The 15,513-nt window shown below is 33.5% G+C and overlaps 1 protein-coding gene across 1 annotated transcript; it reads left to right on the forward strand.

The window, feature by feature from the left end:
- The first annotated feature begins 600 nt into the window (after positions 1-600).
- On the forward strand, positions 601-13,219 carry LOC106114607 (uncharacterized). Its single transcript, XM_013307875.1, has 9 exons — positions 601-784; positions 6,517-6,697; positions 8,295-8,429; positions 9,229-9,960; positions 10,335-10,453; positions 11,497-11,628; positions 11,899-12,156; positions 12,516-12,629; positions 13,028-13,219. The coding sequence occupies exons 2-9, from the start codon at positions 6,518-6,520 to the stop codon at positions 13,113-13,115; spliced, it is 1,758 nt and encodes a 585-aa protein (XP_013163329.1). The 5' UTR covers positions 601-784; position 6,517; the 3' UTR covers positions 13,116-13,219.
- Positions 13,220-15,513: the final 2,294 nt, after the last annotated feature.

Consider the following 15,513-nt stretch of genomic DNA (forward strand, 5'->3'; position numbering starts at 1 on the left):
AAGGAGTCGCGAGCTACAGCTAGTTTGTAATAAAATTTATTGTCTTCGCGAGATTGAAAACAAACTTAGTGGCCTAAGTGTTATTTCAGATTATGTTTTAGATCTGTGTCAAATTTCATCGAGATCCATGTAGCCGTTCTGCAGATGCCTTTTAACAAACATCCATCCTTCCAACTAAACTTTCGCATTTAAAATATCGAATGCAGTTTAATGCATGGTTACGAAATATTGACTTCATATTTATGAACAGCTGAGTTTGAACTTTCAAAATATATTGGCACATTACTGCGAAATGCAATGAATCAGAAAAAATATTTGATTTTTTACAACCGAAAAAAGTTTAATTCTTAACCTTATAGGTTACATTTCATTTGACGATGTTTTATTAAAAACAATTATAGATTTAACGTCATATTTAAAAAAAAACATGTGAAACATATTGTTATCTCTCTCTTTTATATGTTAATGAAAAAGGATAGCATGTGTCTATAAGTGTTCCGACAAATGCATAGTTTATATTTACTTACACTTTGTTTCTCTCAGCGAAACTTTCACAACTTAGTACAGTTACGTTGACAATTCTTTAGTCGGACAAAAACCGGTAACAGCGCTGGCCGCACGCGCGTGCTGCTTTTGCCTTTTAATTTGTAAAAAAAAAAAACAAAAATCGCGGTTTCAATTTGACATTTAATTCGTTTATTTTAATTAATTGTTTTGTGTTTGTGATGTGTGTTTGTTTTTATATTTTATTTTAACTATATATTGGCGAATAAGGAAGTGACATGTGGGTATTTTTATATTCATTATTTTGTTTATGATTTTTTATTATTTCGCAACTGCGTCTACATATTTATGCTACAACAATTATTAAAAATCAAACACTAACAACTATTATAATTCTTGTTGGTATTTTTGGTATGAATAACCGTACTTTTAGTAAATTCATCTATATTAGGTCAAATATCAAAAAAAGCCATTCATCAAAAACAACTAAGCTTAAGTAATAAAGAGCGGGAAACGGCTTAATTATTTTTAATGACATAAGGCGAATGCGCAGTCGCGTGCAGCCAACGAGGATTTGACTTCTTTTTTTAAATTTCAATTCATTAAAAGATGGATAGCCAGTGTTGTTTTTTGTTTGTTTTTAACAATTTCGTCACCGCGGAATAAACAAAAAAAAAATTAAAAAGTAGCCTATAATATTCTCGCAAGCATTAGCTAGAATTTGGAGACAGACAACCAGACAAAAATGTAAAAATCGATATAAGTATTGCAAATACATTATGTACGCGAAATATATTTTTTTCGATATTACATACAGACACTCTAACTTTATCTTTATATATATAAAAATCAATTGCATTTCGTTAGTGTCTAAAACTCGAGAACGGCTGAACGGATTTATCTTAACTTGGTCTTGAAATATTCGTGGAGATCTAGGGAAGGTTTAAAGGGTGAGAAAATAAAATATTGCCAGGAACTAATTAATTTACGCGGGCAAATAATGGTTTGTAATAAGTTACTATATGTAAACGACTTTACTTTTTCTTCGTTCCATTATACGTATATGTAAAAACATAACTATAGTAACCCTGGTCTTAAGCACCAGTACAATAATTAACAAAACACCGTTACTGCTGTTTCCCACGACTAGATTTCAATGTCACAATAGATTTTAAGATAAATTAACTTCCTATAACTTGTAATTATAACTTAAAAATGATAAATAAAAATAAACGATAATCGTATAAAGCACAATTTTATCTTATACTAGCTGTCGCCCGCGTCTCCCCGAACCTGCGAAAAGCGTACCCACGAAACTAAAAAAAAAACCTTTGTGAGTAGCCTATGTGTTCTTCCAGACTATGTTCTACATGTGTGCTAAATTACTGAGCTGTTCCGGAGATACCTTCAAACAAACATCCATCCATATAAATATTCTCATTTATAATATTAGTAAGATATAAAATTCTCGTGACACAAAGTAAGCTACCAAACTCCAGTTTTTTTATTTAATTTTATACGCGTATTCAGTAGCTCTTACAATCGGCTACTATCGATTTTTAACTCAGCGCTAACAGAGTCGCGGGCGACAGCTAGTTTTCAAGAAGATACTCTCTTCCCTATTGCTGCAGTTAAATAATCTTATTAACTATGGCATTCACATGTTGTTTACTAGCTGTCGCCCGCGACTCCGTCCGCGTGGATATATAAGAAAATTAGTGTAGCTCACCCATGCATCCAGCCACATCACATCCATCTAAACATTCGCATTTATAATATTAGTAACTTAAATAAAAAGCAGCTCTTCAAGGCATAAATTCGAATAAAAATGAATAAATAGTATCCTATGTCCGTCTCCTGGCTCTAAGCTACCTCCTCACTAATTTTCAGTCATATCGGTAAAGCCGTTCTTGAGTTATAAATAGTGTAACTAACACCACTTTCTTTTAGATATCTATATACGAGTATATAGGAGATAATATCATTCCTTTTATTATTATAAAATATTATAATAATAAAATGACAATATTTGTCAATATGTAGTCTGCAGTTAAATGCCACGGTATAAAATTTATTTAAAACGTGTATATAAGGAATTAAGTAAGTTGACACTGTTAACCCCACTTTGCAATTGTAATATCGTGTTGAAACCGATGCATGTCATACGATAACTTAAATATAGAATAAAATATATAACGTAAAAATATTATACTAGAATTTTTTTTTACATACCATAAGTTGGCAAACGAGCGAGCGACCACCCGAAATCGCTGAAATAGCGAAGTGACCGTTGCCCATAGACTTACGCAATTGCATATGCGTTGCCTACCTTTAATCGACGGAGGAGATGCACAGAAAGATAATATCTTCCCTTTCCATGCATCCTCTCATCCGGAAAGTTCCTTAATTAGGTCTCCGGGACGCCCACTCATCAGACGAAACGCGGAATTGCTTCCACTTGACGCCTGTCTTCTGTGTGGTCGTGGTATTTCACCGGGCGAGCCGGGCCGATTCGTGCGATGTTAAAGCGGGCTCTACCACTGTTAAATTTAGGCGTGGTAGGCATAGGCGTTAATTGCAGGCGACTTAGTATACATGGAATAGAAAAAAATGTAATATACAAAGGCTGTGTTACTCGCAGATATTGTAACTTCACTACAGTGAAAGAATTACTCAAATCTATTTAGTAGTTTCGGAACTTATTCAATATAAACAATCAAATATACCCTTTTATAATAGACTAGCTATCGCTCGCGACTCAGTCCGTGCTGAATTAGAAAACCTTAATTAGTCTATGTGTTCTTCCAGACTATGTTCTATATGTATGCCAAATTTAATTAAGATATGTCAAGCCGTTTTGGAGATATCTTCAAACAAACTTATGCATTTATAATATTTGTAAGATATAGACCAGTTTTTCCCAAAGTGGGCGAAAACGCCCCCTTGTGGGCGCTGCAGGTCTCAGGGCGGTAAGAGACCCAGAAAGAAAATGGGGGCGTTGTAGAGGCCTGGGGGTGATTTGTAATTTTATTTAGCTAGGAGGCCTCTTAGACAACGACTGCATGAACTCTCGACTCTCAATAACTTGTGAACATCAACTAATATGGGGGCGCTAAAAATATTTATTCTCAAAGTGGGGAGTAGACAAAATAAGTTTGGGAACCACTGATATAGATGCCAATCTGATTTCTATCCTCACTAAGGGATCCCCTTATTGACCAATTTAAGTAACTGTTAGAAAAGGATGTATACAGACGTTAAACATTACTAATTACAACAGATGTTTGATAAAGAACAAACGTTCTTTGATATTTTGCTTTTATAATCAACAACTCATGGGTGGTCTAAACTGATTTATTTACCCTATTAAGTGTTAGTGTTTTAAGAGCATTTGACTTATGTATATGTTATTCCATTTTTAATTTTCTTTCTACACTAGTTGTCTGTCTGCGCGGAGTTAAAAAAAAAATAATTAGTAGTATATGTGTTCTTCCAGACTATGTTCTATATGTATGACAAATTTCATCGAGATTCGTTCAGCTGTGATCTATACATCTAAACATTCGCATTTATAATATTAGTATGATTTATCCTATGTTGTTACGGTGAAGGAAAACATCGTGATGCACATATCTGAGACATTCAAAGATATGTGTGAAGTCCTGCACTGGACATTCACTATCACAGAGCCTACCCTATATTACGGGTGACTAGGCCATAGTCAACCACGCTGGCCAAGTGCGGGTTGACTTCACACATATCTTTAAATTTCTTCATTCATTCAGATAAGTTGCATCACAATGTTTTCATTCACTGTAAGACATTTTTTTTTAATTCCGCGCGGACGGAGTCGCGGGCGACAGAATAGCACAACTCACGTTAAAAACTCAAAGAAAGTAGACTATTTGACAGTATTGAATCCTCTAATTAAAACACTGTTTAAATACTCAATTAGTTTACAATATGCCTTGTAAACTAGTTATATTATAAACTGACTGAAATTCTATCCCCTTATACCGCGTAGTGAGATGGAATCTCAGTGCATTGACCTTAGTTACGGTTTTCTTGTGGACAAGTGGAACGAAGTCTCTTAGAGACATTTTGCGAGTGAAATGGTACGTAAAATTAACTAACATATTTCTAACTTAAAAACTAGCTGTAGCCCGCGACTATGTCCGCGCGTAATAAAAAAAAACAGTAACCTATGTGTTCTATGCTGTTCTGGAGATACCTTCTAACATACATCGAAATATTCGCATTTATAATATTAGTAATATAAGCACGGTCGCTTCGCTGTTTTGGCGAATCCAGATGACGTTTGGTCGTTTACAATATAAAAATGTTATAACAGAAAAGTGTATTAAAATCAAAAGATAAGTAAGTAGATGTATGTATATAAAAGATATACGTAAGTAAAGCTTTCGGTGTTGCATTTCTTTAATAATCCATTGATCTTCCTTTAACTTATTAATATTATAAACGCGAATGTTTGGATGTATGTTTGTTAGAAGTTATCTCCAGAACGGCTGCATGGATATCGCTGAAATTTGTCATACATATAGAACATAGTCTGGAAGAACATATAGACTACTTATTAAGTTTTTTTTTAATACCGGGTAAACGGTGTCGCGGGCGACAGCTAATTACGCTTTCCTACACAGCCTTATAACGTGGGAATAACATTTGCAAACCCACTTTTATTGTTTAAAGTTTAACAAATTATACGATATTGTTAAGCTACTAGAGAAAATGCAGTCACAGTCCGACTAACTTATCTGACCCGGTGGGCATAAGTCAAAATAAATTATGACAGCTCGTTAACGCCATCACATGTCAAAAGTCACAGGATTTATGTCGTACTGTAATCGTCATTTGTTTTATGCTGTTATCTATGGTCATGTAGTTTTTATATATTTATTGTCAGAACTAAACGACATAGTAGTCGATGTAGTTTCTGTTACCAGCTAAATCTTTTTTTTTTTTTAATAAAAATATTAGCAGATTTTTTTGTAAATTTACTAATATTTCTTTTACCATTACAACTAAGCTATATACTTGTGCTAGGATATGGTTTACGACAATAGTCGAATAGCGGGATTCGAACCCCCGACCTAGTGATCGGAAATCTGTACCCTTAACCATTAGGCTATTGACGCTTAAAATCCTTGTTTGACTATAGCTCAGTATCGTTTCCCTGTCAATACTAAAACTCACAAGATTCTCGTATTGTATCTGTCTTGCCGTGTCTCATATGTGATTTTATATGTCGAAGTTTTACATTTTACAATTCTCGATTTTCGATTTACATATGTACATTTATCGTATGTTGTTACGGTGAAGGAAAACATCGCGATGCTGAACATATCTGTGAAAGTCAAAGATATGTGTGAAGTCAACCCGCACTGGGTCAGCATTCACTATGACCTAGTCACTATATTAGGATAATCAGAGTACAGTCTGTAAACGTATAGTGAGCTGATGATGAAGTTTAACATATTGTCTAACAGAACTTGTCGCGGGCGCTACTCACCGGGACCAACAAGTTGATCCTACTATAAAGTATCATTTGCGTGACAACAGAGTATTAAGACTTTCTTCTTGTATTTGTTTAGTGCATTTAAATGTCTAGTCTAGCCAATGTTTGTAATGTTACTTTGAAATTAGAACATGTAACAGTTCCAACTCTCTCTCGTTATATCTAGACAACAAACTCACGTCTGTAACCCAGAGGGGTAGGCAGAGACAACGGAGCTCCATTTAGCACGGTCCTATACCTTTCTAGCTTTTGATTTTAATACCGCCGTTACAAAGTACATATGTATGTACATTTATCTTATGTTACGGTGAAGGAAAACATCGTGATGCTGCACATATCTGAGAAAGTCAAAGATATGTGTGAAGTCTTGTACTGGACCGGCATTCACTATCACATAGTCTCACTTAGGGTAGACTCTACCCTCAGTGGATGCGTATAGTGAGCTGATGAAGCTTAATTTAATCTTTTCTTTCCAGAATGTTTCAATACGAATACGAGAAGCGTCCTCCATCTTCTACTTCGTGTGACAGTCGGGCAACTATGACAACATCATGGGGGGCTTATACTACGGGAACTACGCCCCCTATGGTCAACGATCGTGCACGTAGACCACTCCCACCGAGACCAGTGTGCGACAGAATACCCACGAAAACTAGTGTAAGTAGTTGTAGACATTACTAGCTGTCGCCCGTGACTCCGGCCGCGCTGAATTTAAAAGAACTATTGGTCGCAGCGTAATGTTATATAGCCTTCCTCTATAAATGGACTATCCAACAATTTTTTTTTTCAAATAGGACCAGTAGTTTCTAAGATTAGCGCGTTTTAACAAACTCTTCCGCTTTATAATGTTAAGCATAGATTAGTTAGAATCTTTTGGCGCGAATGACGCGCTTTCGTTACTAAATCAAGTGTCAGATTAGTGAGGGGACATAAACGTTGACATTTTAGTAAGGCTAGTGTTGCGCACACTGGCACAGTGTCGGATTTTCTTTCTAACAGTACTTACAGGAGTCCAGTGGCACTAGACGATGGCCACAGACGGGGTCTTAGTGGGTAAAACCCCACATAACACTGTTCCCTCAGTAGCAAGGTACCCTAGTTAAGATTTTTTGCAATTTAGTTTTTTTTTATTTGTACTATACCTACACCGTTTCGAATTACGAATTCGGTCAAACACTAACGGTAATTTAAACTAAACGGCCTAAGTAAACCATAGAGTTTTGTTTTATTTTTTATATTTTAACCATGCCAACCAATGATTTAGTGCCACTGGCCTTTATAAATGGAATGGCTATCAGACGTTGTATTTTGTGCGTATTTGTATTTCGCCATTTTGCCGCTGATAGTAGCGGTTTGTAGCTGAGGTGTGGATTTGAACTAATATAGATAGAATTAACTATCACATAATAACAAAAGGCGTGTTTAAAAAACAAAAGCTGTCATTTCCAAGCAATCGCCTATCCATTTATAAAGGTCAGTACAGAGTGCGTCGGAGTATTAAAAATTATATAAAAAGACCACGACCGAAGAAAATATATATTGTGTAAATAGGCAAGGTCGTCGCCAGCTGATGACCAAGGAAATTCATCAACATGTGGGCCAATTAGAAACAAATGGACAAGTAGTTTTTTACTCATCTCTGTTAATTTACCCGTGGATTTCTGATACCAAAATCCCCGTTAAAATTGTTATCTCTGTTTATTCATAGACAAGGAGAGTGATAATATGTTTTATATATATTATGGTATTAGAAACCAACGGTAAGTAAATTGAGGAGTAAAAGATTAGCGTGGTTTGGACATGTTATGAGGAGGGATGATGATGTAAGCAAAAAGTAATGAGATTGTTAATGGCTACAAAGGTAGAGGAAGATCAAAAAAGTATGGAATGACTGTGTGAAAGAGGATATGCGTAAGAAGGGGGTAGACTCGGATATGACGGCTGATAGAGATGTATGGAGGAGTACATACTGTGCCGACCTTCGATAGGGATAATGGCAGGTTGATAAAACCAACGGTAAGTAAATCTGTAGATTGTAGGTAACTAAGTTTTTTTTTTTAAATATTAGCAGATTTTTTTGTAAATTTACTAATATTTCTTTTACCATTACAACTAAGCTATATGCTTGTGCTAGTTAACGACAGTCGAATGTCAGGATTCGAACCCACGACCTCGTGATCGGAAATCCGTATCCTTAACCATTAGGCTATTGACGCTTAAAGTTGTTTATGGAAATTGGTTGGAACCTTTTCAGGTACCGCTAAAGGTTTGGATAATCGCGAGCGCGTCCTGCTTCGCTGTTTGTGCTGCGCTTGTTCTCGCAACTGTTGTTATAACTAAATGGGGTGCGACAGAGACGTACAATACTCACCAAGTATATGAAGCACCGGTAAGAACGATAGAAAGAGATAGATGCTAATCATAGATAATTAACATTTTTTATATTATAAGGTGGCAAAACAAAGTCACCTGATTCTGCCAACTGAAATTACAGATGCGTTGTCTACTTTTAAGCCATAGAGTCCGCTCATAATAAAAAAAACATAGTAATCTATGTGTTCTTCCAGACTATGTTCTATAAGTATGATAAATTTAATCGAGATCCATGTAGCCGTTCTGGAGATTCCTTCAAACAAACATCCATCGATTAATCGAATCATTCGGATTTATAATTCGAGGGGTTTTCGTAATAATCGAAAGACGGAATTCGAACACACGACCACGTCTTTGGATGTTACAGACATCCCTTAACCATCTTACTAATATTATAAAAGCAAATGTTCCAATGGATGAATGGATGTTTGTTAGAAGATATCTCCAGAACGGCTGCATGGATCTCGTTGAAATTTGTCATACATATAGAACATAGTCTGTAAGAACACATAGACTACTAATTATGTTTACAAACACGACAACTAGTTTCAAATATAGTATGTCAAGCACTTGACTTGCAATCTACAGGTCATGGGTTCGAATCCCGCCATGTACCAATGTGTTTTCCGATTTTTGTACATATGGAAAACATCGTGATGCTGCACATATCTGTGAAAGTCAAAGATATGTGTGAAGTCAACCGCACTTGGTCAACGTGGTTGACTATGGCCTAATCAACCTTAACTTAGTGTAGGCTCCGAGCCATTCAGTGGGGACGTATAGTGAGCTGATGATGATATAGCACATTCTTCTAGGAACCTGTATATTCAAATCCAAGTTCTGATCCAAGAAAAACTATTATAAAAACAACAACCGATGACATACATACAACAACAGAACTAGACAATGAAATCCACGATCCAATAATTCAAAAATTATCAATATTCAAAAACATAATATCAAATAGAGATAATAAAAAAACAACGAGTCTCGTATCGAAACCGCAATTACATCCAATACACGATACATCGTTACATCACGCCGAAAAGAAAATAGAAAAGAAAGACCAAGCGAAATATACACAGCAAATGCTACCGGAATTCATACCAAAACTACCGGAAATCGATAATAGACAAACTTTAATAGGATATAGAAGATATGAGACAGATTATGAAGAATATTTTAACGATGACAATCTATACGAAGATTATATGGAAAGTAACACAATGACAAATTATTTAATAGAAAAAGTTCAAGAACTCCACGATTGGATTACTTCTGATCCAGATTTTGATGTAAATGTTACGAAAAAGAGAGAATCTAATAATCATTTTGGACAAGTTTTGAAAGCATTAAATGATAGTATTGTTGAAGGAAATATATCTAAAATTATGAGTAAATTAAAAGAAATATATTTAAGTGATAATAAAACTCAAGTTAATAAGAAAGTTATTTTAAGTAATAGTACAGATTTACTTTCGTTCGGTATTTTAACTTTAGATGTTATGTTATTGCATAATATACAATTAATGGCTTGGGAAAATCAGGTAAGCATTTTTTATTTATTTAAGTTTTATCGTCAGAATTTCCCTAGTTTTAAAACAAGTACATTTTTCAAAGATTCATAATTATAGAATAAAGATTTCTAAACCTAAAGTGCTCTAAGACGGGTTAAAAAGATGGAGCGGTGATGTAAGAAGACGAGAAATAAAAAATAAAAAGAGAAATATAAAGATGTTTTTTAATTTATTAAATCTTAATTTGATGGTTTGCTTTTTTTGTTAGAAATCTATAATAATTGAATTTTTTTTTTCATACAAAGTTCCTTTTAAATTTGTTACCACAATAAATACTCTATGACTGGTAAGTTGCTGTCTCTTTCTATCATCGTATAAGTAAAGAGTAAAGAGTTATATTTCAGGAAGCTGCAAGAGTAAAAATGTTGAAAGACCCCGAAGTGTTTGCGTTCAACGCATTATTTTTAGAACCAGGGAAAGTGGAAGCGAAGAAAAATGAAATTTACCAGCAGGAAATGATAGCGTAAGTTTTATTAAAAAGATTAAAAACCAAAGATGACCGAATGACACCTGACTTGTCAAAATCTGTTCACTTGTTTAGGCTACAGCATGCCACAAACTAAAAACCTACATACTTGTAAATTCTAGTAACCAGTTACCCGCTCGTTTAGTTTTTCTATGAGATAACGTAGCGTCAGCGCCAAGATATCGAAAATCATAAGGTGTCAAACGAGCGAGCGGTCACTTGAAATCGCTGAAATAGCGAAGTGACCGTTGCCCATAGGCATACGCAATTGCATATGCGTTGCCTACCTTTAATCGACGGAGGAGAGGATGAACAGAAAGAAAATATCTTCCCTTTCCATGCATCCTCTTATCCAGAAAGTCCATATTCACTTCCCATCCGTTCCTTATAAGAAAAAGGGTGGGAAGGGAAAGAGGACTAAATTAGGCCTTCCATATTTTGACCTATAGCCTATCCATTTATAGAGTTCAGTGTTTATATTAGTCTTGATTGCCATATATAAACTTTTAAATACTACTGTTTTTGCAAAGATATTGTGTTATCCACAAGGATTTTATAGCAGTTTTTTGACAATGACAGCGCGCCTGTTTTAAGGGTTACTAGTCAGCAAACATTTCTTAACTTCTATTGAAAGTCATCCATGTTGCGATTGCAAGGAATTAATATGCAACTTATGACCTGAGTTCTAGTAACTCCTTAATATTTAAATTGATGCATCCAAACAGATTAACAAATTAATGTTAACATCATGAATTTTATGGAATTTCGAAATTATGAAAATGGCAACATTGGTAAAAATATGACGCTGTCAATTTGACATTTCACGTATTTTCCGACTTCAAATTCCTTATTTTTAGACATTATTAATTAAAATCCTTTGACGCGAATGACGTGCTTTCGTTACAAAGTCTTGTGTCAGAATGATTATGAGGGGACATAAACATCGACAATTTAGTAGTTAGTGTTGTGTCAATACACTGGCTTATTTTCGGATTTTCTTCCTAACATTATAGAACTATGCATATTTTAAATTCTTTCAGGAAACGACAAAACCGTCCAGAGACAGCAGAAGAATTCGACTTCGGCAAGAATCTTCTAGATAATGTCTTAGAAATAGGTTTAAGCACAGCGCGCGCCGCCATACACCTCGGGAGAGCTTACAAGAATACAAAGTATGTACAGATAAAGAATTTAATTTGGTTTTCACTTAAAACCTGAATATCTTACAGCAAATGGTCACCATAAGAACTTGTTGCTATGACAATAGATTTATTTTCACACTGTATTTTATAACTAAAATGACTTTAGCAACGGCTCCATCCACGGAGAATTAAAAAAATAAGTAGTCTATGTGTTCTTCCAGACTATGTAGAACATTTATGTCGAATTTCAGACAGATAATTTCGTTGTACTAATAATTTGTATAATATTACTTATTTCAGACAAGTCCTAGCACAGCTATCGAATAAAGAAAATCTAAATACCAACATACAGAATCAACTCGCCCGCAACATAGATGGCAACACTCAAGCGCTCAATCATCTGCAAACGTCATTCAACAAGAATGACAGCTCCAGTGTTACCAGCAACAACACTCAAGTTTATACCGATTTGGATTGCGTTTGGTATTTATATTGCAGGAATTTGATTGCAACTGCTAAACTGAATGCCCCTTATGGTACTATGGCTAGAATTAATGGGTGAGTTTACTAAGTATGAAGAAAAATATATATTTGTTTTATTTAAAATCGTAAACAACAAATACAGTTATACAATTATGAACTGCAAATCTTTTCGCGTTAAAACGAGTAAATATCTTGAAATGTTATTAAAGTACAGTTATATAATAGAAAATTAAGATAGAAGAATTCATAATTCAAATACATTATTGCCAGTAAAATTTCTACCTGGCAACATACAGTAAGACAGGATGACACAGATCAATCGCACGATAATAAAAGACAAAAAAAGTGTGAGCAAGAATTATTTAGTCACATTTAAATATTAACATACAAATATATAAAGATAAATGCATTATACAACATATTTTTCTTAACAGCTTAGCTCTGCGTATGCTGACAGGTGAACTGTCAACAGATCGTGCATTCGACACAATGCTTTACGAAGCTCTGACAGGATGGACTGAACTCAAGTGCCAAGATATGTTCCCAAGGTGAGAAAACATAAACTTTGTATTTTGTACCATGGATAAAGTGAACATTACACTAAAAATGATAATTTCATCATCATCATTTCATCATCAGCTCACTATAAGTCCTTACCGAGGGGCTCAGAGCCTACCCTAAGTTATGGGTGACAGGTCAACCACGCTGGCCAAGTGCGGGTTGACTAAACACATATCTTTGAATTTCTAAGATATGTGCAGCATCACGATGTTTTCCTTCACCGTAAGCACGTATAGTTAGTCCCAATCTCAATCAACCTAAAGAAACTCTGACGTCTTCAAAATTATTCGTACGTGGAGCCGTTTTTATTTAGTTCACAACGTCTTTACTTTAAGCAATTTTATTTCTAATAATGTTACATTTTAATATATTTCCCATTTTCCAGATGTAGTAAAGTGAACGCAGCATCTGTTGTGATGGACACAATCGTACAATCAACTAAAAATATGCTGGCAAAAAAAACCTTGAAATAAAATCTACTAAAATTGTAGAATATTTTTTTAAATAGCAACTTTATGACCAGTGACTTTTATAAGTGTTGTCATGTTTAAAAATAAGATTTACAAACACATATTACATTTGTAGAGTTAAATGAAATACAAAAAAATTTAAAAATGTACATTTAAAAGTACAAAAGTATTTGATGAAGTCTTAAATTTAATTCTTCAATTTAAAATATTTTTAGTGGTAACAATAAGTATTTTATCATCTGAAAAACCTTTTTGGTTTATTTTGTTTACGAAAATCTTTGGAATTAGTTATAACAGTATTTTTACTATAGACTTTTGTTTAAGATTGCGTATTTATTAGCAAGAGACTGCTGTGTTAACTGGTATTAACCCTTATTGTGCCAAGATTTATTTTTTGAAGAAAAGTAAAAAAAAACTAAGTTAAAAATTATTTCATAGTGATCGTATCTTAATATATATAATTCTTCTGTGAGTGTGTATGTCACGGAACTTCTCTCAAACGACTGGAGCGATTTTGATGAAATTTTTTGTGTGTGTTCAAGGGGTTTAGATTTTAGAGATTGTGTTTAGATTCACAATTTTCATCAAATATTAACTTCATATTAATTTATTCAAATTAAAGATGTGTAGACAGGACAACGTCTGTCGGGTCCGCTAGTATTTTTTATAAAGTTAAAAAACATAAAGGTTAAGAGAATTTTTTCTATAATCGTAAATATAAGTCTATGGTGAATTGTAATAATTATAAGTATAGATAAAAAATTGTTGTATAGACTGAATAAATAAAATTAAACTGAAAACGTTTATTCAATTCCATCTTTTTATTTGGATTTCTTTATTAACTCGTTATGTAATTTAATAATTTTTTATTACACTTTGAGATTTTTTTCAAACGGTCACAGATTAAAAATCTTTAAATTCTCTAACGAAATTACAATATAAGAACTTTTTTTAAAAGATTTTATTAAATTATTATGATATTTATGATTCTTCTAAATGATTAAGTAATTCAACTTTAATTAAAATCAATTTAAGAAATGCATTCTTCGATCATTTATTTTCGTCACATTATTTGGCTGTATATTTATTTTATCTGTGACATTTGTTTGTTTTTCTGTTATTTTATCAGTATTTTTCCTATTGACACGACTTTTTACATGTTCTTTCAAATTTCTTGATGGAAAATGACGATTTATCGCCTCAAAATGTCCGATTATATAAAGTAATGTATCCGAAGCGGTTCTTAAACTATGTAAAATTGTTTTTAAATCATGTAAAAATGATAAAATTCTACGATCTAATGGTGGTGCCTGTGTGGTGGTAGTGCCAAAAAAGTAACTAAAAAAACGGCTTGGTTTATTGGTTTTGTTTTGAGTTTTCCTTAATACGCTTTCTTCGTTTTCATAACTAATATAATCTGTTGGATAGGTCTGCTGCATAAATAATTGCAAGTTTTCTTTAATATTTCTTAAGCGTTCTTCCTTTTCGTAATAATTCCCCAATGCGGCGTTAAGAAATAAACCTAGAATTTATCAAATATAATTTAATATAAATAAAAAGTGTGCTAGAAATAAGGTCTTCGAAAACCTTTTTTGTTGGGTTTAATCAAAGAGTATATAAAATAATTTAATTACCTCAGTGTTTGTCATTTGCGATAAAACATTATAAATCTGTCTCGAGGAGACGTCAAACTTGTATGGAACTCTTTACAAATGGACTGGCTATGAGACGTGATATTTTGTGCCAATTTTATATTCGCCATTTTGGTGCTGATGGTAGCAGTGGTGTAAATTCGAACTAATGTTATAGATATAATTTACTGTCGAAAACATCAATGGATGCGTTTAAATCGGAACGAAGTAATTTTGTCATTTCCATGCAATCGCCTATCCATTTATAGAGATTATGGTAGACCTTAATTTTTACCAACTTTAGAAGATGTAAAAATGAATTGGTAAAATATTCGAATATCAAATATTCTCTGGCAAAATATTTTTTATTACCTTACCGATTATTAAAAAATGTAAAATCATTTTCATGTTTCGTTATTCGCGCCTTTTTCTCTTGCTAACCAAAACTTAACTGACATATTTTTTAATTAGTCTCCCTTTTAAGTCTTTAATTGAAAATTAAATCCATTATTATTGATTAAAATTACATGTCATAATTAACATAATATTAGTTACACTAAAATTTACAGTCGGGGACATTTATTTCCTACCCATACCTGTCGAATTATTCTAGTGCAGTGGTTCCCAAACTTATTTTGTCTACTGCACACTTTGAGAATAAATATTTTTAACGCCCCCATGTTTAAAAACCACTATAACTTCAAATTATATTAATTAATTATTGTGAGCTATATATGTATATTAACGGAGAATTCTAAAGGAAACTTTTA

This window comes from Papilio xuthus, unplaced genomic scaffold, assembly GCF_000836235.2.
Source record: "Papilio xuthus unplaced genomic scaffold, Pxut_1.1 DF828037.1, whole genome shotgun sequence".
NCBI classification, from domain to species: Eukaryota; Metazoa; Arthropoda; class Insecta; order Lepidoptera; family Papilionidae; genus Papilio; species Papilio xuthus.